At 44.3% G+C, this 26160-nt stretch overlaps 1 protein-coding gene across 6 annotated transcripts in view; it reads right to left on the bottom strand.

The window, feature by feature from the left end:
- Window positions 1–22982, bottom strand: part of LOC111148266 (phosphodiesterase 8B) — a 238791-nt gene extending 215809 nt beyond the window's left edge. For all 6 annotated transcript variants that reach the window (XM_022504725.1, XM_022504729.1, XM_022504728.1 and 3 more), the window contains exon 1: window positions 22626–22982. In XM_022504725.1, coding sequence (XP_022360433.1) covers window positions 22626–22982 — 357 coding nt within the window. The remainder of the gene's footprint in view (window positions 1–22625) is intronic.
- Between the last annotated feature and the right edge of the window lie 3178 nt (window positions 22983–26160).

Raw genomic sequence — 26160 nt, 5'->3', positions numbered from 1 at the left:
GCCCCTGACCAATGTGAATTACACCACCAGTGAAATATTCCCATACAAAAGATTTGCTACTTACAGCTATAGTTCCCCTTAAAGTTATTGGTTTTTTCATGATACTTCTTTTATTATTTTTTTTTAATCCATTAACCCTGGATTACAGGGTTTGTTTTTTTTTTTTCCATTAAAAGATAAATTAGTCAGACAAGGCAATGATGCACTTGGTTTCCATGACAACGCTTCACAAAAAAGTTCAACCTGCTGCATCACCACAAAGCACTTTGAAAATCATTTCCTAGCAACCCCATAGGCACCCCGAGACACAGAGCTTCATCTGCCCTTTCCTCAGACCTGGGAGAATTACACCCATGACGACAGAGAAAACAGGTCACTCGGTTACCACAAACATTTCAAGTGGGTGTATTTCATCAGCGTATGGTGCAAAATATTCCCAGCTATGTCTGCAGGGAGATGTGCGGCTTTCTGGATGTGTCTAACACTCCATTTTCCCCTCAGCAGTGGCCTACCAAAACACTCCACAAAATTGCACCTGGACTCATTTGATGTGAGCACAAGTGACCACCTTGGAATAATTCAGAAACATCCATGCAGTCTTCAGAGAAAGAGGAATTTAAAAATCATCCTCTGCAGTCTGGAAGACACAGTCTAGCTCTCTGAGCCTCAGTGTTCACACAATGCAGGGGGAGGGGCTGTACTGCAGAAAACAAGAAAGAAAATGCAAAGTTTAGGGGCACCTGGGTGGCTCAGTGGATTAAGCTGCTGCCTTAGGCTCAGGTCATGATCTCAGGGTCCTGAGCCCTGCATCTGGGCTCTCTGCTCAGCAGGGAGTCTGCTTCCCCCTCTCTCTCTGCCTGCCTCTTTGCCTTCTTGTGATCTCTCTGTCAAATAAATAAAATCTTTTTTTTTTAAAAATGCAAAGTTTAAGAGACTTCATAAAGAAGTTTACCATCTGAAAGATACGAAGTTTCTGCATACACAAATGTGAAAAGCAGTGGAATTTTTTTACAAATGAGAAATGAACATTTTTCTCTCCTTGCGATATTTCTCGAAGTCCTCCAAAATAACACCTTCTAAAATCACAGAAAATAGAATGGGCTCACTCTAAGACAGTTGGTTATTGTATGGATTGATTCTCTGATTGCAAACCACCCCTCCCCTACCTCCACCCCCCCATGCAGGGTCTGCTCTGTTCTGTGCCCTACAAGGCTCACCTCTGCTGTCTACACCACAGGCCTCCCTTCCCAGCTGGCTTCATGGTGAATGCATCCAATGGGAGGCACCAGCAGGGCAATGGAGGTTGGGGAGAGATGGAGCTTGGGTCCTTTCTTCCCCACTCATCCCTGCCTCAGTACCGTGCCCTGGCAATAACTTGTGCCTTCCTAAACCATGCCCTTTCCTCTCTGGGTCCCTTGCCTTTTTAGCCAAGGGCTGGTAAGGGTTTCACACAGTTGCCATCAGGGCACCTCCCTGTCCCTTGTCTTTCCTAATCCCTGCTCACACCTCCGCACCTAGAATCTCCATGGAAGTCTCTTCATGAGAACCAGCTGGGTAAATTGTTTCCCCCTGGGACACTGACTGATGCAACTTTGACAATTGCAATCAATTCTGAATTAACATGTAGCAAAATCTTTTGTCACACAGCTCCCTTTTGACATTATTACCATTATTACCATTCCTACCTTCTCCGATTATCATACAAAAGAAGCTAGGAAAGAAGGTTTGAAATTCTCGTCTTATTTTAAGACCAAAGCTGATTCATTTCACTATAACCTGGGAAGAAGAGCCTAAAGAGAAAGAGTGTTTCCTTAGGAACTTTAGGTCCATCGACAAAACAACGCTATTTAGTCGAAATAAGAAGCAGGAAGAATTGGATAAGTAGGAAGGGAAGGTTTCCACAGCCCGTCCCCTAAGTCCTTCTGAGCAGGGGCAGGGGCCGGGGGTTGTCTTCATAGCCTGGCTTGTTTTGTTTGCTGTACCGTGAATCTCCGTACCGTCAGCGGCATCCGCAGTCATATGAGCACGTAGAAAATGCATTCCAAAAAAACCACGCATGAATTTTGCATGAGCCACCATTTGGGAATTATCTTTCCCACCATTCCATCTAAATTAGTAAAACAAATATCAAGAACCAACACACTGTGACTCATGGTGCCCAAACCAGAAAACTGGCCCTGCATGTAATTCCAGGGCTTCCCATGATTTCATATTCATATTAAGCTTCTGAACCAAACCTAAACCTTAATTTCTGATTTGTAAAAATGGTGACCTCTCAGTTGTTCTGAGAGATCCGAACCGCATTCGCTCAGTAGCGCCTCCTATGGCGGCAAAAGAAAGTGCCGTGAAACTGCAAGTGTCTCGCCTTTCCTTCGGATCTTAAGGGAGTCAGGGCAATGACTCAAACAGGTGGCTGGCTGGCTTTCTTTCTTTCTTTCTTTCTTTCTTTCTTTCTTTCTTTCCTTCTTTCTTTTTTTTTAATACACAGGTGGGACCCATTAGTTTGGGATTCTAGAGCTCTGGAAGAGGACTCCGAAGGGAATTCTGGTATACCAGGGTGTATGGCTGTACGCACAGGTGTAATGCCAGTGGGGAGTCACATCTGTGCTCCACCTTCCTGAACTAAAAAGGCTGCAGTGTAGTGTAAATCAAACTGACTAGGAACATTAGCACACTTATTCCAGGGGAGGGGGGGGGTAGTCCCTTGAATCTAGCAGGAAACTGAGAACAAAATCCATGTCAGACTTCACCTGTGGTATCCACTGAACTCCTAAAAACAACTCTGAGTTAGCCACCAGGGAAATGTAAATCAAAACCACTCTGAGCTCCAACTTCACACCCACTTGAATGGCTATAATAAAAAAGACAGACAATAACAAGTGTTCGCAAGGATGTGCAGAAACAGGGACCCTCCTACATGCTAGCAAAAATGTAAAATGATGCAGCTGCATTGGAAAATAGTTTGGTGGTTCCTCCGAAAGTTAAACATAGAATTACCACATGACCAAGCAGTTCTACTCTTAGAACTGTCCCTGAGAAATCAAAGCATATGTCCACACAAAAACTTACACGAGAATGCTCACAGCAGCATTTTTCATAATAGCCACAAAGGAAACAACCCAAATGTCCGTCAGTGGATAAATGGATAAACAAAATGTGGTACAGCCATACAATGAAATATTCTTTGTCAATAAGAGGGATAAAATACTGACACCTTCTACAACATGGATGAGCCATGAAAACATTACACTCAGTAGAAGATGCCAGATTCAAAGGGCCATATACTGTATGAGTCCATTTATATGAAACGTCCAGAATAAGCAAATTTGTGGAGTCAGAAAGTACATTAGCAGTTGCCAAGTGCTGGGAAAGAAGGGAATTGGGATTGACTGCTAATAGGTATGGTGTTCCTTTTGGGTGGGATGGAAATATTCTAGAATTAGGCTGTGGTAATGGTAGCACAACATAATGAATACACTAAAAGCCACTGAATTGTACACTTTAAATTGGTGAATTTTTAATTTTAAATTTTTTTAAGATTTTATTTATTTGACAGAGTGAGAGAGAGCACAAGTAGGGGGAGCAGCAGACAGAGGGAGGAGGAGAAGCAGACTCCCCACTGAGCAGGAGCCCGATGTGGGGCTCGTTCCCAGGACCCCAGGATCATGACCCCAGCCGAAGGCAGATGCTTAGCCGACTGAGCCACGCAGGTGACCCTAAAATGGTGAAATTTTTTAAAGGATTTTATTTATTTATTTGAGAGAGAGTACAAGTGGAGGGGAAGGGCAGAAAGAGAGGGAGAAGCAGACTCCCTGCTGAGCAGGGAGCCTGATGCAGACCTTGATCCCAGGACCCTGGGATTACGTCCTGAGCCGAAGTCAGATGCTTAACCGACTGAGCCATGTGAGTGCCCCTAAAATGGTCAATTTTATGTTATGTGAAATAGATCTCAAAGAAAGTCTGTGGCGTAACACTTCATACCTAGTGTTCTATAGTAGGACTTGCACTCAGGGACCACGTTACAAGATTCCAAGCACAAGACACAACTGGTCAGGGGCTCCCCACTTGTGGTCTTAGCTTATGGAGATTCTAACACCAATTTTTCTTTTATCAAACTGTTTGTAGGGAAAATGAATTCTGTATTTGATTCCATCTCCTATCACTGAGGCATATGGTTTGCCTAGAAAGTAAATTTACATAGTGACACTGATTAAATTATGAACATAAACACTGTAAAGAACACTTTGAGTTAAGCTCTCCTGTAGTCAGTCAATAAATTTACAAACCTACATACATACTTACAGACTTCCTCCTCCTACTCTTCTTCTCCCTCTCCCCGCTCCTTTGTCCTCTGATCCTGAACAAAGATGTTCTGCCAAAACTAAGCCAAAACCTGGGCATCATTCCAAATTGTTCCATTTCCCACATCTGCCTTGTCCCAACATCAAATAACTTCTTGATTTAAAAATGTAAAAATCTACTGCCTCTTCTCTATTGCCACCACTTTAATCCAGGCTCCCTTCATCTCACACTGTGAATTATTGTAGAAACTATGGAAATCAATCTCCCACAATCTTCAAAGGATGACATCACTCCCTTGCTAAAAACCTCCCCATGACTACCCTGATGACATCCTCATTTTCTTTTTAGCCTAGCAAAGAAAACATCCCCAAATCGGACCTTCGCCTTATATTTCTGACTCACGTGTCTTCCACACAGTTTCCGCTGGACTACTGGATAGTGGTCCTCAGACATCCTATTTTACCCCCTCAGGGTCTGCTCATGTTGTTCCCTCTACTTAAACATCCCCCTCCCATACTTCCTTTCCCCGCTACCAAGTTAATACATGCCAAATTAATCTTTATATGTCCTTCAAGAAGATTACACTGAGACAATGCTTTACTTGAGAAGCCATTTCCATGCCAGGCTGAGTCAGATCATTTTCCTTCATGTTCCTGGGGAACCCCACCTCTCTCAGACACTGCAGAGCTATAGGAAACACCAATACAGCAAGCAGACCCTAATATTTCCACCTCCTAGTATCCACACCTTTGTGTAATCCCTTCTCTTGAGTATGGACTAGCCTAGTAACTTGTTTCTGATCAACAGAATACTGCGAAGATGATGGGATGTCACATCTGCAACCAGGCTACACAAGACTGTGACTACCATCTTCCTGTCCCTCTTGCTGGTTTTGATGAAGCATGCTGCTGTGTCCAGGAGGTTCACGTGGCAGGGAACCAAGTGTGGCCTCCGGCCAACAGCAGGCAAGCACTGAGGCCCTCCGTCTAAAAGCCATTAAGGAACTGAATCCTGCCTACAGCTATGCCACTAAGCTTAGAAGAGGAGTCTTCTCCAGTCAGTTCTGCAGATGAGACCTAGCCCTAGCCAACCCATTGCAACCTTGTAAGAGATACTGAGGTAGAGGTCCCAGACAGGCTATGTATGGATTCCCAACCCACAGAAACTGATCATAAATGTGTGTATCTCAAGCCACTATATCCATGGTATTATGCTGTATAGCAAAAGAAAATACTTATTTCTGTCTCTCTCTCCATCCTAACTAGAACAGAAACTTCCATAGGGAAGGAGTCATCTTATGCATCTTTGTAACCTAAGTTTAACAGAAGTGTTTGATATGCAGTGAGACCCTCAAAAAATATTTGTTGAACTGCTGAACTGAACCAGTCTACCCCAAAATTTCTCCATGTTTGACAACCAAGCTGCCTTAGTTTGACAGTGCCACCTGACGCTAGCACAGGGAACTGTCACCCAATCTCGATTCTCCTTAACTGGGGCAAATAAGCAATTCTGTCTTCCTTCCTTAATGGCACAGAATGAAGGTACTCCACCTTTAAGAGTGTCTCTTTTGCACAGGCACAGGTGTATATCCACTCTTTATATCATTTTTTCCATCTTTTAGTTTCCAGTCTACACCCCCCATTTCTCTCTCCTTCTTTCATATTTGCATGCTCTCTCTGCTTCTCCCTATCTTCCCCCCACTCCACCACAACTTCATTGCACTTCCTCTTTCATTCATATACAATTCATGAGCCAAGAAAACTACATTGAGCATTGCTAGTTGATAAAGCCACTATATCTATATAAGGAAAAAAAACAAGACCCACTTATAAATGATATTAAACATGAGAAAGCATTTTAGGAAAAGTATCGATAGATCAGACATGGGATTCTATCACAAAAATAGAATCCTATATTTTCGTAAAGATTTATTTATTTATTTGAGAAAGAGAGAGTGAGGGCATGAGGGGAGGGAGAGAATCTAAGAGAAGAAGACTTCTCACTGAGCTTGGAGCCTGATAGGCAGGGCTAGATCCTATAAACCTGAGATCATGACCCCGGCCAAAATCAAGAGTCAGTTGTTCAACTGACAGAGCCACCCAAGTACCTCTAGAATCATATTCTTAAAACATATAAAATAATATACATCCATGAAAAAAACTTTGATTTTAGGTCTTAATGATTAAAATTAAGATAAGGAATTACTTGTGTTCTAAGTCCTTATGAAGGCTCAAGGAAATTCTTTCAAACAATTCGTGATGCTGAGTGCCCTGTGGCACCCCATGGATGCTGACAGGGTTGAAGACAGTGTCAATGCATAGAACTTTCTTTTTTTAAAAGATTTTATTTATTTATTTATTTCACAGAGAGAGAAGAGAGAGGGGGAGAGCACAAGCAGGGGGAGCAGCAGGCAGAGGGAGAGGGACAAGCAGGTTCCCTGCTCAGCAAGGAGCCTGATGCGGGACTCGATCCCAGGACCCTGGGATCAGGCCTGAGCTGAGGGCAGACGCTTAACCCACTGAGCCACTCATGCACCCCCACAGAGAACTTCCAACTAAGCAAAGATGAAAAGGCAGACCACTTTGCTGCCATGAAAAGGTGTGTTTACCACTGTGGGGAACAACCCTTTCTAGAAAGTTTGTCTCCTTGAGATCCCACATCTCCAAGAAAACGAAACTATTTCTGGGTTAAAAGCAGAAAAGAGCACGTTGTACACACAGAAAAGCTTCTGCTAAAGGTACTAAGCTTGAGCTTGAGCAAAATCTGTGTGACTAATTTACAATTCCTAGAGAATTAAAGTGCTTGATGACACTTTTCTACGTGATAGGCAGAAATTAATGCCCCAGATTAGGTAAATATGGCCTTTCTGGAAAAGAATATTTCATTATTGTACTAAAAACAATTTAGACTTTGTAATACAAAAAAGATATCAGCACAGGCCCATTCTCTGCAGCAATACTTATAATAGCAAAGAATAATGGAAATAATCCAAAATCTATCAATGGAGACTGGTTGAATAAGCTACAGTACAGCTTATAATGTAAAAAGACATGAGGGATATCTACTAATTATGATGGAGTGATCTCCAAGATAGATTGTTAAGTGAGAAAAGCAAAACGTAGAAAAATGAGTTAGCGTGTTACCACTTACCTAAGAAATAAAGGCTATAAACATAATCTTTGTGTGTAATTAAAACAATGGTATGAAAACTATAAAAATTTTAAATATATTTACCTACTTGATGGAGGGCATAGAATATAAGCAATAGGGATTAAATCTAACCATCTCTAAATATACCGTATTGTAAAGATTTTACTTTGTAATGTAAATAATTCATATTATAACAAAATTAAATTTAAAAAATTTAAGATTAAAAAAAGACCAAATCAAAAGTAAAATGAAATAAATGAACAAAACTGTCCTTAACTATGAGTTAGTCACTAACCATTCCACTGTTAGGATTGCTACACAAAAAGGAACTGATTCAAATCACTTAAAAACACAATAATTTTCCTGGTTCATTCTTAGTAGAATACACTCTGATGTCAACAATAACTGGAAAAAATACTAAGCTGCTTCCAGTGATGATTCTGAGACTGTTATGGGTATACTAAGGATAGAACAAATGAGGAATTATCCCCAATGCTGTTCAGAATCGGTATTTATGTCACAGGGAGAAGAATAGAAATGTAAGACTAATGAGGTTAAAGTAAAGCCTTGTGGTCCTAAATTTGAATTGGAAGTCTAAGTAAAAACTTGTGATGCATTTTATTGCTTAAAAAACAAAAAACAAAAAACAAAACCTTTTTCCTGGCTGTGTCCACTTAAAAAGCCAAGAAACAATAACCAGTCCATTAGCAATGACTACTCCACTGCCCAGATCATGTCTCTAAATACCCTCTTTCAATAAAAAGAATTAGGTTCCTGAGAGAAATTACTGATTCCAGATCAGGGAAAGAACATGATGAAACTGGAACATCTTGTCATACCATCAGGCAAAAAAAACCTATCACAGATAACTAGGGGCTAACACGGTTCCTCCCAGTAGCCAAAGATAGGACAAGTGAGCATCAGCAAGAACAATAACCACAACAGACTGGGATACGTCTCATATTCATAAACGGATTAAGTGTATAGCCACACCACAAACACTACTGGAGGATGATAAAAACCAAATCACTATTTTAAAACCTGGTAAATAATAAAATAATCAAGCATTTACCCTACCTTTCTCATATGAACTGTACTTCAGGATAATTAAATAGTTGATGAAAGGGAGGTTCTCCCTATGGAGGCACTCCAGAAGTATTGTAGGAAAAAAAAAAATGAATGATAGACTTTTGTAATCCCCAATGAATTAGTAGATCTAGACAACGATCATGAAACATCACAAAAACAGAGAGAACCAGCCATTACGTGCCTCCTGATGGAGGTACAAAGCACTACCTATAAAGTAGTCTTGCCAAAATAAATATGTAAACAAGCCTGAATCCTACCAAAATACCTCTAGATGGAAGTACCAACACTATAGGGATTATAAGTCCGGAAGAACACGGTACAGGATACCGCAGGAATGTAATCAGCAAAATCCAGACTGTGGGAAACTCTGCTGGACAAATGACCCAGTTTTGTCAACGCACAAATTGTAAAGTTAAAAGCAGATAACATATAGATTAAAAGACACTTAAGAAACACATCAACCAACGAGTGGATCTTATTCCAAAGATGACTCAAACAACAATTTTTAAAAAGACATTTATGAGACAATTAGGGAAATTTGAACATTATCTGGTATCTGGTATTGGTATCTGATGATATTAAGGAATTACTTTAATTTCTAGATATGCTAATAGCACTGTGGTTATTTTTTAAACAGTCCTAATCTCTTAGGGTTACATGCTGAAATACTTACAGCTAAAATAATATGATATTTTAGATTTGTTTTAAAATAATCCCAGAGTAGGGGGGAGAGTGGGTGGTGTAGATAAAAGAAAAGGCTTAATTTTATAACTGTTGAAGCTGGGTAATATGTACATGAAGTTCCATTATACTATTCTCTCTATTTTTGTATGCATTTGAACTTCTCCATAATAAAAAATGTTAAATGACAAGCCTTCAAACATCGGTTTGTATATTGTTATCAACAGCAGACAACACTTAACTGAGAGTGAGGTTGAAAGCTAGCAGTCATGTTTATATATATGTAAATTATACCAACAATTGTATGAGGCAGTGATTTTTATTATTCTCCTTAGACAAGGTAAGAAATTGAAAATGAGAGAAGTCAAGTCACAGAACAAAGTAAATGGCACACATGAGATTATAACCTAGTTCTTTCCGTCCTCAGATGCCAAGTGTCCACTGGGAAAAACAGAAACCACTGTACATATACTAAGCGGAAAGGAATCAATGTAATGAACTATTTACAAGGAGTTGGAAGTTATGAAAGAGCCAAAAGAAGATAGAGGTGAGCTGGAGAAACAGAAGGTGAGAGGGTAATATCCAGACGTCAGAAACCCTGGCCTGGAACCATCAGACCACCCTCCTCCTCATCAGAGATGCCAGCACCATCTCTCTCCAAGTTCTCCCACTGCTGCTTCGCAGGAGCCACTGCTCAGATATCTGCCTTCCTCCCACTCCCAATTGCCTACCAGGACCTCCTACCTTCAGGATCTAAGAGAAGACCAGTTGGCAACAGGATCTGGAAGATGCAGTTTGTAGATTTTGAGCCCCACGCAAGACGAAGGAGAATATCGACGAGCAGGTATGGAGTGAAGAACTAAGACACTAATAACAAACGATGGTGCCATACTCCCTGTCAGGTTCCAAGATCAAATTGCAATTGCACAATTTAGAACTCTGACGTAAAGGTTAATTTTCTTCCTCCCTTCCGCCACCGTAATTCTATCTTCCTCCACACAGTAGCTACGATGTGGCCAGTGAGCGCTTGGAATGTGCTGGTCTATACTGATATGCCCTATAAGTGTAAAATACATTCCAGATTTCAAAGACTTAGTTACACACACACACACACACACACACACACACACACACACGCATTCCTGGGAACTGAGAAGGTTTACAGGAACTGTACATCTGCTACACTTGCACCAATCTTTTTGACCGTACATTATTCCCAACTAAGGAGAAGTTGCACAGCTTCTCCAAGGTCACAAAGCTTGTATAGGGCAGAGTGAGAATGCAAGTCTGGGCTAGTGAGTATCTTCTCATAACACCAGGTAGTCTTTTTGTAGCCACAAAAATTACATGAAATGAGCTGCACTGTGGCCTTGCACAGTGGATCCTCTCAAAGCTCCATGATGTGAGAGGTTTGGTACGACTAGGGACAGGCAGGCAGGCTCTAAGGCCTTTACCCGCAGGTGCTCAGCAAGCCCTCATCCACAAAGAACATTTTCAGAATAAGGACATAACTTAACCAACTTAGCTGAAACTATTTCTTCAATTCGAATTCGCTCCCTCTGGTCAAAAATGGGCAATGTGGACACCCAAATTGTATAATCACTGCGGTGAGTTAACACACATCAAATAAATGTGTAATCCAGAGTGATTCGTAATGAGTCTAAGCAAGCAAACAAAGAAACAAGTAAAAAAAAAAAAATTCTTATCACCTTAGGAGAATGCTAGAGAATCAACTCATTATTTTGAAAACTTAGAAATAAGAGGGAAAACTGACGTATTCAACCTGCTTTCCCTACATAAATTGTATCCCAGGGAAACCAACTAATTGGTGAGGAGAAGTTTTCCTTCTTAGAGACAGGCAGCTAGTAAGAAGAAATGGTACAATGAGAATATCACCATTTTACACCCCCTAATGATCAATGAATGTAAGCAATGATCATTACTACTGGTTAGCATCACAGCAAAAAAAAAAAAAACAAACACATCCGTGTGTTTCCTGTGGTGAAAACACAGTATCACTGAAAAAGTATTCTTGCCCTACACCCACCCCCCAAAATTGAGCATAATTTGATCAAACCTGTCAATCTACTTGCAAGTTTCTAACAAACACAGAAGGCACAAAAACACATTAGGTCCGCTCCAGCAATGCAAAAAGTAAAATGCAGACGGAGGACTATCCACAGGACAAACAGCGGAGGGCCCTCAACAAATTAAGTGCAAGTACAAAGATAGAGCCATGGGGAACCTGTGGATTCAGTGAGACTTTAGAGACCTATCAATCACTTGTAATGAGTGAATTTTATTTGGATACCCACAAATTGTAAAAACTAACAACGCAATTAGAAAACTCGAGTCAGGGGCACCTGGGTGGCTCAGTGGGTTAAAGCCTCTGCCTCCGGCTCAGGTCATGATCCCGGCGTCCTGGGATCGAGCCCTGCATTGGGCTCCCTGCTCGGCGGGGAGCCTGCTCCCCACCCCCATTCTGCCCGCCTTCTGCCTACCTATGATCTCTGTCTGTCAAATAAATAAATAAAATCTTTAATTAAAACAAAAACAAAAACAAAAAAAAACTCGAGTCCTACTCAGTAGTTGCTATATAGACTGTTTCTGTCCCTGCCAAATTTAGGTGTTGAAATCCAAACTCAGTGTGATGGTATCAGGAGGGGCTGCACCAGCCTGGGGGGTGGAGCCCTCGTGAAGGGGATTAGTGCCTTTACAGAAGAGCTCCCAGCCAGTGCCCGCCCCACTCTGCCGCTAAGGACTAAGGACACGGTAAGAAGATGTCTACTGATGAACCAGGAAGCAGCTCCTCAGCAGACACGGAATCTGCTGGTGCCATGATCTTGGGACTTCACAGCCTCCAGAACAGTGAGAATGGCATTTTTTTGTTGTTATGGCAGCCTGAACTAAGAGAGCTGTCATTCAGTTTTTTGGTGTGTAGTGGTTTTGCATTTGTTGACTTGTTTTTAAGGATTCTTAAGAGTTAAAAGATGCAAAGTATTTGTGGGTAAAACAGAAAATAAGGCCCTAAAAGAAACAAAATAGACCCCTTTAGTGCCTCTGGAGATGAACTAGCCCAGATGAAAAGAGGACAGTGTCACAGCATAGCTCTGAGTCCCTAGGGGTGAGATCCTGGTCCCTGCACCCCGGCTCCCTCCCTCACCTCCTCAGAACACCAACCGTGAGGCAGGAGCACCACTCCCTGAGGGGAACACCACAGGTTCTCCCTCATCTGCTTCATCGTCCTCTAATTAAACCCGCTTCTCCCAAAGGACACGTGCACAAAAGAAACACTAGCTCTAATTCAATTTTACGTTTCTCTCACAACATTGTAAATATATTCCAGCTACATAACGGTCTGAATACTTTTTTGGGCTAACCTAGAAACCTAAATGCCATGTATAACATTGCTTCTATATGAAAATCCATTCCTGATACCAACTAGGTGGCTTACAAAGTATTTTTGTCACATAATCTGCATATAAAAGCTAGAGTTGTCCTTTCTTTCTTTCCTTCTTTCTTTCTTTCTTTCTTTTTTTCTTAAATTCAAAGTTCTCACCTTTGACACACAGAAGAGGTTCTGGCCTTTTGCCCCATCTCTCTCCCTCTTCCAGAAAAGCGGCACAAATGTGAGGGGTGAACTTGGCACAAATGTGAGGGGAGAACTTGCCTGCAGCTCTCCACCCTGTCATACCCTCAGGGAGGTCAGAAGAATGGACCACACCCGCTTCCCTTCACCAGCTCCTCCCAAAGGGATATGAAGGCTCCCTCTTCCCTCAGCCAGTCCTGAAGCCTTGCTGTAGTTTCCTGGCCCTAAGGAGCCAGATCACTGCAGAGAGAGGTGGAGGCTTTGGAAAGCTCACCCATGGAAACACCTGTGACTCAGCAAATGGACAGAGAAGCTGACTACAGGGACAGAAGGGCCTATGAGTGTGTGAGGCCCTGGGCTGGGTGAGGGGTGGGGGGGGGCACGAATGTGGCAGGGGTCCCAGAACTGGCTTTGCAAACTAAACCTTATAGATTTGGGAAGAACAGGCAGGAAGCTTCATGCAAAGCCATCTCTCTCTCAGCCTCCTGTCCCAGCACCCCTTCCCAGAGCACATACATGGGGGACTCCCTGGAAGGCAGTACTAACCAGTGCTGGGCCGCCACTGACCAAGCCGCTCCTTTGCTCCATTCTACCTTTGCTTGGCCATCATTGTTTCGGGAATCACTCTCTCGAGGGAACTCTGGAAAGGAGATATTGTAGCCCAAGTTTGTATTCAACTGTGGGGAAAAGAAAACCTTTCCATTCCAGCTATGGCTCCGATCAAAACACTTCTGAGGCTGCTGAAAGCATCAACAGATGGAGCAGCTTCTCCTTCCTCACAACCAGTTTCTAGGCCAAGACTGTCCACCAGTTTCAGAAGCCGGAAATGAAGATGACTCTCGAATGGCCCCCAGACTACGTGGTGAGTGCGGGTTGGGCCACTGAGGGATTACCGGCCTCCATAAACTAGTCCTTTCCTCTCCGTTTGGCCATTGCTCTTGCTTGAGGCTCCCTCAGCAGGAGCCCTTGAGTGGACAAAAGCCCCAACTAGTCTGAACTCATCACCCTCCAGTCTAGAGCTTTCATGTTATTTGTAGCCCAGACGTCAGAAAACAGCACTTTTCTTTTTATCCATGTTACCCTGCATGACAGGTTGCTAAAAAAACTCTCACGTGCCTTCCTGTAGAAATTTCCAACACTCAGGGTCTTCTCTGTTTTGTGACTCACACAGGCAATGCCATCCCTGTAGCTAATCCTTACACCTTCATCTGAGAGAAAACGGGCCTTACATTTACAGTATTTCGGCTTTTTCCAACAGTATACTACCTCTGACACCACTGAAATACAGCAGTATAAAAACCAACAGTGCTCATGCAAAATGGCTTTAAGCCCAGTTGGAGATGAGCTCTAGGTTATAGATTTACGCCAAAGAATCCCACACAGAACCACCTCAAGATAACACCAAAGCCCTGATCTTTAAAGGCCAAAGCTTTGCGCAGGTGCAACGCTCATGCAACACTCGTCAAACCCCAGCTTCCACCTTCAACTGGCAAATTTCTACCATGTCATCGCCTTTGGGGATTCAGCGGATGCAGACCAAACCCATGTCTGTGCAGCAGTTTCCAAAGCTTCCAGATATCACATCTATATTTAAACCCAGTTAGTCACCTACATTGGCCAAATCAATCTACTTGTAAGTGGAATACATTTTCCAATAAAAGACAAATATGTGTCTCAAAAATGTCAAAAATCTAAAGAGCCAAAATCTCATTTTAATTACCAAACCAGAAACCATAGCAACAGCAGGATTATTAGGAGCTAATACTCGTACAATGCTTTCAAAGTGCCAAGCACTGTGTTCGGTTAAAAACAACGACAACTGTTCTGCCAAAGCTTCTCCAGTTCTGTGCATTTTGCCTTCTCCACTCATCTCAAAACAACACACCAGTTCAATCTAATAGAAGGGGTGACAATGAATGCATAAGAGAAACCTCAACCACAAGACCCCCTGGCTGTCCCCACGCCCCACCACCAGTCTATTACTACTCTACTCTAAGTAGCGTCCCCAGTTCCAGCAGCACCCATTCTTGGGTCCTCAGGCTGCTGTGAGAGGCCCTAAAGCTCAGTACCAGATTTGGAGTTGGATTCGGACAATCTTGTATTCAAATGTCAGCCCTCACCTTGAGCAATTTAGCCCAACTTTTGGTGTCTCCTCTTCCTCCTTTGCGAAATTTGTAATGACAATTTGTAGCTCGTAGTGTGTGTATGTAGATTGGGTGAAACAGTGTATATGAAGGGGTCCCCAGAGAGCAAGGACTCGACTAATACCTGATATTATTATATCCATTCTACATACCTTGTTGCAAAACGTACAAACCATACAGGAAAATGTGAATCACCTCGGAAATAAGAGGCAACCATGAAATATTCTTTCACCGATGGATTATCCAAAAGTAACAGAATCTCTTGATTTTTATTATAGCCATCACAAGCTTCTCAACTACTTTTCTGTGAACTGTCCCTAAGGGGGCAGAAAAGAAGAGATGAAAGAAGATAATGGTAATGAGTAAGGCATCATAATCCTAAGCAAATGCTGGCTTTTATCCACCACTGGGAAAAGAGAGAAAATGGAGATGAGGCTATCAAGAGCCAAATCTAAACTACCCTATATTGCAACTTGTTAAAAAGTGGTATTTTCTATCAAAACATAACAACTGCCCAGACTTCCACTGTGTTAAAGGTAACACCTTTTTCTAAAAATGAGCTCCTGGGCACATGTAAACTTTTCTAAGTCTACCTGAAATATACATATTCCTTACTGAACATATCAGCTTGTAAACACATAGTAAAACTCATTGATCAACTTTCTGAGGCTGTGGAGAAAGGGTGCAGAGAGGAGGAAAGTACCAACTGAGCAAAAATGTAAACTAGCTAAACTGCGTTCCCACTTAGGGAACGTTGAACTTGAGAAAGAGTATTTTCTCCCCCCATGGCCTCCTCCTAGGCTTGGAGATCACAGAGAGGGAGTGGTGGGTGAGGGGCAGTGGAAATGATAGAAACATGTTGGATAGACCAAAAGCATGTGTCTTCCAAAATTCCACTGCAGCCCCAATCCTGATGGTATTTGGAGGTGGGACTTTTGGGAGATAATTAATTTTTTTTAAGATTTTTATTTATTTATTTGAGACACAGAGAGAGAGAGCAAGGGGTGGGGAGGGGCAGAGAGAGAAGGAGAAGCAGACTCCCCCAAGCACAGAACCTGATGTGGGGCTCAATCCCAGGACCCCGAGATCATGATCTGAGCTGGAGGCAGATGTTTAACTGACTGAGCCGCCCAGGTGCTCCTTGAGGTTACTAGATTTAAATGAGGTCATGAGGATGGGGTTCTCATTGATGGGTTAGTGTCCTGTGAGAGGAGGAAGAAACATCAGAGCTTGCTTGCTCTCTGCCATGTGAAGACAAAACAAGAAGGGGGCCATCTGCAAGCCAGAAGAAAGCTCTCATAAGGCACAGAATCTGCCAGCACCGTGATCTTGACTTCCAGCCTCCACAACAGTGTGAAATAAAAGTCCATTGTGTACGCCCGGCTGTTGATGGTATTTTGGTACAGCAGCCCAAGCTGACTAAGAAAGTGCCTGAGCAGAGTCAGGGTGGAGAGTGAAATGAAGAGGAGGGTATGTTTTCAGCAATAACTTAAAAGTCTCCAAACAAAGTAATTGGACTCAGTTTAATGTTATTAGTCATTAAATAGGAAACATAAATAATACATTAAGTGGTCATTTAAAAATGCCATTATTTCAGAAAACCAAAATCGCCCAACTCAATTTCAGCTTACCAAGGTACCTCCAATGACATCCAACATCTTTTGACACTCATTTCAGGGAGCCTTTTGGAGTAGGGTCAGGATAATCTCTCTATCCCGCTCTGGAAAGCCTCAATCAATGGGCTCCTTTGCTCTCTGTTTTCCAGGTGTGTTTGGACAAAAATGGTACTGGCTGGAGATCAATGGAGGGGAAAACAATAGCAAGGAGGCATTCACTCCTTGGCTCTCCATGCCAGGCCCAGGCCTCCAATGGCTGCAGTCCTCCTTAAGACCACAGCTTCTGGGGGCTTCCCTGACCAAGAGGTTTGGCTTCTCAAATTCCCATAACCATTCCCTAATGTTACCTTTTCAAGGTGGTGACAGTACCCTCCTCTTCTAGTCTTAGGGGGCTTCCACGTCATTTCTTGAGTTCCTTTCATCCGGCCTACACATCTGAATAGTCTCTTGAGTAGATTAATTTCAGTTCAATCCTTGTGCATACGCAATCTGTTTCCTACCCAGATAATTGGACCAGGTGCAAGGAAGACCTGAAGAGTCAGTCTTGTCTCACCTGGGTACCAGGTTTAATTACAGCCCAGATTCTGACTGGTCACTGGCATCCCCTGTGGGAACTGAGCTCTTTACACTCAGCAGAGAACCTCACACAGAAAATAAGTAAACACCTTCTATTTCCCAGTCAGAGGTCTCAACCTAACTTGACAGCAGTCACTCTTGTTGAGTCCCTGAATTTCAGATCTGACTTGCCCACCTACCCCTGAAATGCTCACCTGCTCCTCCAGACTCTGGACTCTGTCCTCCCGCCTGGTTCCATAGGGCTCATTCCCTCCTTGCTATTCAGATTCTTGGCCTTAATCCCTCACCAACCTGGTACTAAAGGTTCTGTTCTGCCCTCACCAGCATGCCCTATCCCGCTTTAGCCCAAGTCCTGCCTGGTGATCACCAAGGATGATCTTTTCTTTTCTTTAAGATTTTATTCATTTATTTGACAGAGATATAGAAGAACAGAAGCAGGCAGAGCTGGGCAGAGGGAGAGGGAGAAGCAGGCTCCCCACTGAGCAGGAAGCCTGACATGGGACTTGATCACAGGACCCCGGGATCATGACCTGAACTGAAGGCAGATGCTTAACTGACTGAGTCACCCAGGTACCACATGGGGTAAGTCTCCATAGAGAAGTATCACCTCTGAAAGTCAGGATCTTACACTACATTATCCTTTGTGGTTTGGGGACTTAACTAGCAAAATCAAAAGGGAGAATTTCCTGGTATTTCTTAAAAATTAATTTAACTACTGAGGAAAGCAATGAAAATTAGAAAGATTTTCTCACTGACTATAATTAATACATTGTAAGAAAGGAGAGGGACTGAACTGTGATGAAATGAGCTATGGCAGAAAATAAATCCGAGTTTTACTAAATCAACTTGGAAGACTCACTTGGGCTTACTAAACTTTATGCTCCATTTTAAAATGAAAAATATGGTGATGCCTGGATGGCTCAGTGGGTTAAGTCTCTGCCTTCGGCTTGGGTTGTGATCTCAGGGTCCTGGGATCGAGCCCCGCACTGGGCTCTCTTCCCCACTCTCTCTGCCTGCCTCTCTACCTGCTTGTGATCTCTCTCCCTCTCTGTCAAATAAATAAAATGAAAAATATGATGAAAATGACCAGCAAGACTCCAAAAGCTAAGAACTAAATATGAGCCGATATTATGTCACATCGACCCATTTTCAGCTCCTCCTGGCCTTGCACGATACAGGACAGGGCCCCAGCTGGGCAGAGGTATGGGAGAGGCTGCGATGGCAAAGCAAGCTATCAGGATTTACAAATCCAGTGGAACCTGAGGGGAAGTCCAACCTCAAAAAACCAAAGTGGGTTGGCTACCTGGTGCACACTCTCCACACTTGGGAGACTTTCCAGCTAACCTTGGAGGCTCAGAGTTTGACTTCATGAATGAGAGAGCAGGCTGCCCCTATAGGAGTAAAGGACGACAGAGGCAGGGCTATGACTAGTACCCCCAAATACATTCAATACTACCCTCTCGGCTAGAGGTAGCCCCAACCTAATTCATCTGGCCAACAGTCAATTCAATTCTTTCAAAAAGCAACACTAGTATATCCGAGAAGCTTGTTAAAAATCCAAAACTCAGGCCCCACCCAAGGCCGACTAAATCAGAAACTCTGGGAGTGGGGCTAAGCAATCTACATTTTAGGAAGACTTTCAGGTGGGGCACCTGGGTGGCTCAGTGGGTTAAAGCCACTGCCTTCGGCTCAGGTCATGACTCCCAGAGTTCTGGGATCAAGCCCCATATTGGGCTCTTTGCTCGGCAGGGAGCCTGCTTCCTTCTGTCTCTCTGCCTACTTGTGATCTCTGTCAAATAAATAAATAAAATTTAAAAAAAAAAAAAAAAAGACTTTCAGGTGATTCTGATGTGCACTAGAGAGCACCGACGTAGAGAACAGATAAAAATGACTTTTTTCACAAGTTCTACCCCTCCCCCAAATAATTACCAAAATCATTATTTATTACCATTAATTATTTACCAGAAGGTTGGAAAAATGTTTCTTTTCCTTTTATATACAATCAATTTGGGATTATCCTCACTGATTCAGAAAACCATGGGATGGATAACAAAGTCATTAATCACTGACTTAGGCACAATCTCTTATGAAAGATTCACCATCCTCACTCATTAGGCTTTACTTACCAAACTTCAGGGATATTCACTGAATCCCTAGCATCTACAACAGAGTCTGGCACAAATACTGGCTGAGTGAATAAATGGGCACAATGAATGGAGTTCCCGAGAAAGAGGGAGCTGGTGATGCTGCCTATCAACACGGAATCATTTTGAAACTAACAATGTCCTGTGCCTGATCCACAAAATAGTTAACGCGCACGCACACGCACACACACACACACCCCGCCAGAGATGGCTGCAAGTCTACTGTACTGTCAAAACTCTTCTCTACAACTGGCTGCCTAGTCCCGGCTGCCTCCCAGCTGCAACAGCTGGTATGAGAAAAGACTTGTAAGAACCAACCCCCGCCCCCCGCCCTGATCTTCCCAGAGAGAGGTTCAACCACCCCCCCTGAGGATTTCTGAACAAGAATTATACAACTGGCACAGTATGAGGAGTGAGCATTCTGCAGGAGTCTCCTGTTGGAGTACTATTTTTAAAAAGGCAAACAAGAGGGAGACAAATTACAAGGAAGTTGCATTTTTACAGCAATTGGGAGAAAAAGCTTACTTCTTACCAGAAATGGAAACCCATATGATATCACTGTACTGCATATGAATTATTAATGTTTATCATTTTTTTTATAAATTAGGTATTCAGGAAGGTTCCTGTTGACATCACGTTTGACATCATAATGCTTCATCATTCTAAAAGCTTAATGAGATTAATTATTGCTAGAAAAAAGGAGAGAGAGATCAAGCACACATTTTTGTACCCTGGGGAATACCAGAGACCAAGTAGATAATGAGAATATGGTCTATAATTGATGTACAAAGAGGAAATTAAAAAAAAAAACCATTATGACCCACTACCACTGTAAACAGGACCAAATACCAAGGACTTTATTTTTTTCCCCTGAGCATTTTGGAAAAGGGCGGGGCAGAGGAGGGGTGAACGGTCCGGACATGGGTGACTAGCACCTATCTCAAACTGTTAAGGCAGAAGCATTCTTATTCTAAAAAGAAATGTAAACAAAGTTTTTATAAAATTATCTCATCCACAAAGAGTATGGAACATGTGAAGATAGAAAAAAATAATATAACCCTGAGTCACAAGTCCTAAAAGGATACTATTAAATATATTAAAGCAATTCTGTGATAATAATTCTGTATGACTTGTCTAAATAATAACTCTGGTCTCGAATGTATTTTCAAATATATAGTTTCTGAGATTTACACAGATAAATTAGTGTTGAATCACTGAACCGGCAGTTTCATTCCCAACATTCTTAGTAAAAGTTGGAATGAATTAAGCTCTTATTTGGAAATCCTGTTGATAAAGCAATGTGAGTTAAATTCCTATTCAGGTCAAACCTTTAACACTTCAGCCAAGTAGCAATGATATTACTACAAGTTTATACCAGATGCTAATAATTGGGACTCATTTTCCCTCCAGTTTTTTTTCTCCATTTGCTAAATAACCTCTTGAGGGAAGTATTAAAACATGGAGAATGAATTCATTCATTATTCCTTCTTTCAATAAACAAACATGGAATAGCCAGAGTTGCCAGATATTAAGTTGGGATTCTTGGTACTATGAAAGGCAGAAATATACAATTTCTCTTACACACCCCCGAAAAAAAAAAAATTACCACAGAGTTCATAAGTTGTCACCATTCTGAACTACTTCAATATCTTCACTTTGCCTTTTCAACAAGAAGGCAAAGGCTATTTTTTAAAATAACATCCCTATTTAATTATCCCACCAAATATATCATTTTAACCCCATGAAATTGCTCCTGATGCTTTTTAAAAAAATTTTTTTTACTATTTTTTTGTGGGGGGGGGGAGAAAAGCTTGAGAAAAGAAAAAGACAATGTTTGACACGTGCCTCTGTAACAAATGTTCAATTGGTAAGTTGTACTGTCAGGAATCCAGGGCTCCAGCCTTTGGATATTTTATCAACACATGGTTAAGATTCAAAAGCTAGAAGAGAAAGTTTATACCTGGTATATAGTAGGTGCTCAGTAAATGGTCTTTTTTTGTTATCATGATTATTATATTAGTATATTATATGACTGCTACCAGAGAAATAATACCACTATAAATAAACTCAGGTAAGCTGCATGTTACAAAATCGGATTCTGTTATAATAAGCTCACTAAAAGGAGCTCTTGGTCTTCCAGACTCAAACCAACTCATGCCATCCTTCACTTCATCTTTCCACTGAAGGCTGATTTGATCCAGTAAAAGCCAGGTGCCTATTCACCCTAGGCCAACTGTTGAATAACTTTTCAAGTACTAAACATAAAATTTTCTCTGCCAAATAATTAATTAATTACGGTCCCTGGTAATCTATTGACCATGTAAAAGCTGTGATTCTACACAACATTCAGAGTCATAGGGATGTATTTCTTTTCCCCTGTGCACAATGGAATGTGCCATTGTCATTCTGTTTGCTACAATGATAAAAGGCCCGGTGGCCAGACTTACACAATGAAAACGCTCTTCAATTTCATAGTATTTTGAGAACATACAGGAGGGCACTATTAACACAGTCATTTTTCTTCTGTCACTAAGAAATTGCTAGTGGCTGCTTTAATGATTTAAACACTTTTTACCCTCCCCCACTTCCTCAAAATCCCACTCTCCTGTGAGATGAGAGGTATGTTCAGAATCTTTGTCCTCAGCTGCACTGCACTGGACACCGCTGCCCCTCATGGTAGCTCAGCTGACCCTCCAAACTCACAGCCAGGTGCCCTCAATTATGTCCAGGAGGCGGCCAACCCCAAGAAGGCACAAACAACAGGTTCCACTCTGGTCCTCTTCCTCTTTTTCCCTTCCTACATCTCTCCGCACAACACAAACACCCTCATTCATTCACAGATCCCCACGCTCGGCCCCTGTGGTGAAGACTCCGTGCAGCTGGCTCTCCCAGGTAAAAAGCTGTACCCGAGGAACTACCGTATCCCTGCACCCGGTCTGCACCATTCACCTGCAAGGCAGGCGGATTCGAGCCCGGAGCTCAGATTTCATTCAGCCAGCCACCAGAGGCTCTCAATGATACCCACCCCACCTCCGGAGTTAAGGGAACCACAGCCTTCCTTCCCTCAGTGGGAAACGGGGCCAGCCCACAGGCTTCCCACCGCGCTCCCTTCTCCACGGGTCTCCTGGAACCAGCTCCCAGGACCCCTCCAGGGGTCTCTTCCGCTCACATTTCCTGGGCCCGCATCGCTCCCACACAGGAAAAGTAAACTCCTCCTTAGTGACAACCTCCCAAACCAACCGCGTCACGGCCACTCAACTCTGCCGGAGCCCCCTACTCATGCTGGCCCCGCCCGAACGGGGCGGGCAGCCCCCCACCAGCCTGAGCCGTTTACCTTGACGCTGGTGTAGCTGGTCTGGGTCTCGGCCTCCGCGCTGCTGCAGCAGTGGCGCCTCCGGCCCCTGCAGGTGGTCGCGGCGGGGGCTGCGGAGCCCGCGCTGCTGCTGCTGCTGCTGCTCCCGCCGCTGCCCAGCTCCGCGCGGGCCCTGCGGACGCGGGCGGCGCCGGGGGGTCCCGAAGCGCCGCTCGGGGGAATAACGTCGGCGGCGTCGGTCTGGACGAAGAGGCCGTGTGGGGGGGCCGCGGGGCCCTGCGACACGCTGGTGGTCTGGCGGGGCGAGTTGGACTCGTCCGAGTCCCGGCAGTAGATCACGCCGCTCTGCGAGACGTGGATGCTGGGGGCGCAGCCCATCCCTCAGCCGGGCTCCCCCGCGCGCTGGCCCGCGCCCCCGGCCGCCGGGACCCGGGGCACCCGCGGCCACCTGCAGTGAGGGGGCGGGCGCCTCGGCGGCCGCGGAGGCACCCGGACTGCGCGCCCCCCGGCCTGCCTGGCCGCCGCTCCGTCGGGCTCGCCGCGGCGGCTCCAGCCGAGCCTCGGGGGGCTGCGCGCGTCACCCCAACTTTCCCTTCTGGGCCATCTTCCTCCCCGAGCGGGAGAGCGCGCACACACAGCGCCCCGCGCGCACCGGCGGCCGCCACCCTCCCTGCCGCGGCGCCCCAAACACGCTCCCCGCGCCTCCGCCTTCCCCTCCTCCCTCGGCTCGGCCCGCGCCGCCGCCCAGCTCAACCTTGCCGGGCTCCCGCGCCCGCGGCCCCTGGGCCAGGGCGCCCGCCCGCCTGCACCTTCTTTCCCCACTTTCGGTCCGCGTCCGTCCCCCTCCCGCTCACGTTCCCACCCTCCTTCTTCTCCGAGTGCTCCCGCTCGGGCCCCACTGCGCCCCACGGCCCGCCTGGCGCTCCCTGAGCTCTCCCCGGCTGGGCGAGATTATATGATTCGGCTCGGCCCCTGGGGCCCCAGCGCGCAGCAGCTGGCACCACGCCTCCGCGCCCGCCCTCCTCCTCCGCGGTCCGAGGCCTCGTCCCTTCTGCGCCCGCTACTCCTCGTGGCACGCACCCCAGGCCGGCCCTAAGGGCTGTGCAGCCCAGGGGAGCCCTGCAATATGCCTCTTGCCCCTCACCAACACACCGTACCACACCCCGGAGCAAAACACCAAGACGCCCCTCCCCAACAGCCCAAGCCCACCCAACTGACTAGCTCTCCTCTTGGCGCACTCAGGTAATTAAGGAGAGACCTCATGCTTCCGTAGTCCGCCCATCACTTCCCCCCACAGGGTCTGAGGACTGAGTCTTCAGAAGTCCATTCCATGTCTAACCTCAACATTTGGAGGTTCATGCCACGGAATGAGAGACCCTGCAGAGGAAAGAACCCTTAAACACACAAATTCCTTTAAGATCCTAAGATCCATGCAAGGAACAGAGGAAGCTGTCCGTGTGCTCTGGGCTTTCGCCTCCAGAGTTTTCACCTCCTGCTTGGATGTCACCTAATTTTCACCCTGACTTCTACCCCATCCAGCCTCCTGTTGTCCAGGGCTCTCCCTCTGGACTGGGCATTCAAAACTGCCTTCCCTCACTTCCCCAGGTGAGGCATACATGGGCCAAGCTTCACTCAAGGAGAATAAGATACCTTTAGAAGAAAGGCTGCCATTCAGTCTCCCCATATGTGGATTTGAGATGTGAGACACCACTGCCATTCATTCATTGGCCCTTTTAGTGATTCCTGCCTGCTGCCACAGTGGCAGAGGGGAGAAATGTGGTCTAAGAAAGGACTCTATCTAGAGTTGTTTACAAGGGCAAGGACAAGAACACAGAGTCATAATGCTAAATACAAAGAAGTATTCAATTTGAAATAATTTCTTTGCTTCTTCCCTTCCTCTCTTCATACCATCAACTTTTAGAGTGGCTGAAGACTTCGAATGACAGCTCCTAACCTTTATAGAAAAGCAAGATGTCACCCCACATCCCAAATGCAAATATAGAGAGGGAAAAGAACTAGTCTAACCTAATTCTATCTTTGTTTCTCTGTTTCTCAGTTTAGTACTCAACCTTCCACCTTTTTGTCTTTTTTTTTTTTTTTTTTTTTTGATGGCATGAAAAAGTCTATCTTTGGTTGGTTATTGCAGAAAAAGTCTATGCTATATTTCTAATGGACAGGCAAATTGCTCATAAAATTTCTGGGCAGGTTAGGTTTCTCCAAGAAGCAAATTCTAAGATGGTGTTTAGCAGGCAAAAAAAAAAAGGGTTTATTCTTTCTTGGAATCTACAACTGGAAGCGAAGGAGGAGGGTTGGGGGAAGAGATTGAGCTAGGCTGTGGTCTTAATAAAAGCCTCAGCTCTCCCTAAGGTGTCTGGGGGTGGGGGGGATGGATTCTGTAGTTGGGGTGAGGATTCAAAATTGTCCTGAGGTAAAGCTGGGAGGATGGGCCCTTCTATTTCCACAAGATGCTTGTAGGCCACCTCAGCAACTGTGCAGAAGGTGGCTCTCTTCAGCTGAGCCAGTCCCCTTAGGAGACCAACAGCTGAACTGAGGGCTGTCTGCTGGCAGCTCTCCCCCAGCCAGAGTGGTATTTCTTTCCCAGCATCATGACCTCTTCCACAGTTCCCTCCAGGCTCCCTGGGTCCATACTTCCTTGGCCCTACCCATGCCCATAAGAGCACCACATTAAATGGTCAAGACAGATAAGAGAGATAATCATTCATTTGAAAAAGGTCCAAGTCTCAAGGCTGCCATCTGCTCTGCTTCCAAGGGACTGTTCGGAATCTGAGCAAATACCATCAGAGTTAAATTCCAAAACTGTTGCTCTCCATACCAATCCCAGATTCATGTGAAATCACGAGTTAATCATTCCTAAAGTTAATCTATGATTCTCTCATATATGATCATTTCAGTCATCCTTCAAGGAGCACCCAGGGGCAGCTTTTTGGGAAACTTAGAGCCATGTTAATTGTCATGCTACAGTGACCACTTCAGAGTTTCCTCTAGGAATGTGGTCACTATGAGGAAACCACTCAGAGAAAAGGACCAGTCACTGGCTGAGGCTTTTAAAGACAAGAAGATAAAACAGAAATTACAAGCAGTCTTCTGGTGGAGAACACTAGAGGCTGGATCATGAAGGGACAAGTCAACCAGAAACCAATTCAGGTTGATCTTTCTGCATTAAAAAAAAATTAAAAGAATGACAAGAAGATTAAGCCTTGAAAGAGTAAGTAACATCAAGGTAGCTATCAAACAGTATGAAGCTGCTTTAGCATATTAATTGAACACTTTGTACTGGGACCAGTGCCTTTTTCCCTGAATGCAGCTCTTCTCAGCAGAAGATGGAATGCACTAGGTATACATTTTCCACCCATTCCCAGAGCAGCAAGAGTTCCAATATCTTCCGCAGACGCAGCTCCCACTGCCAATGCTGATTTAGTAAAAGGGAAAAAAATAATGCATCCCTATCATCTCCAGCAAGTGTTCTCAGTGGGAATGTGTAACCTGTCCTGTTGTGGGCACAGTTCTGGTCACTAAAACATGTGCAAGTGAAGGA

Source organism: Enhydra lutris, unplaced genomic scaffold, assembly GCF_002288905.1.
Source record: "Enhydra lutris kenyoni isolate GAN:26980312 unplaced genomic scaffold, ASM228890v2 scaffoldscaffold19, whole genome shotgun sequence".
Classification (NCBI taxonomy): Eukaryota; Metazoa; Chordata; class Mammalia; order Carnivora; family Mustelidae; genus Enhydra; species Enhydra lutris.
The sequence above is the reverse complement of the archived record's forward strand: the minus strand, read 5'-3'. Positions and strand labels throughout refer to the sequence as shown.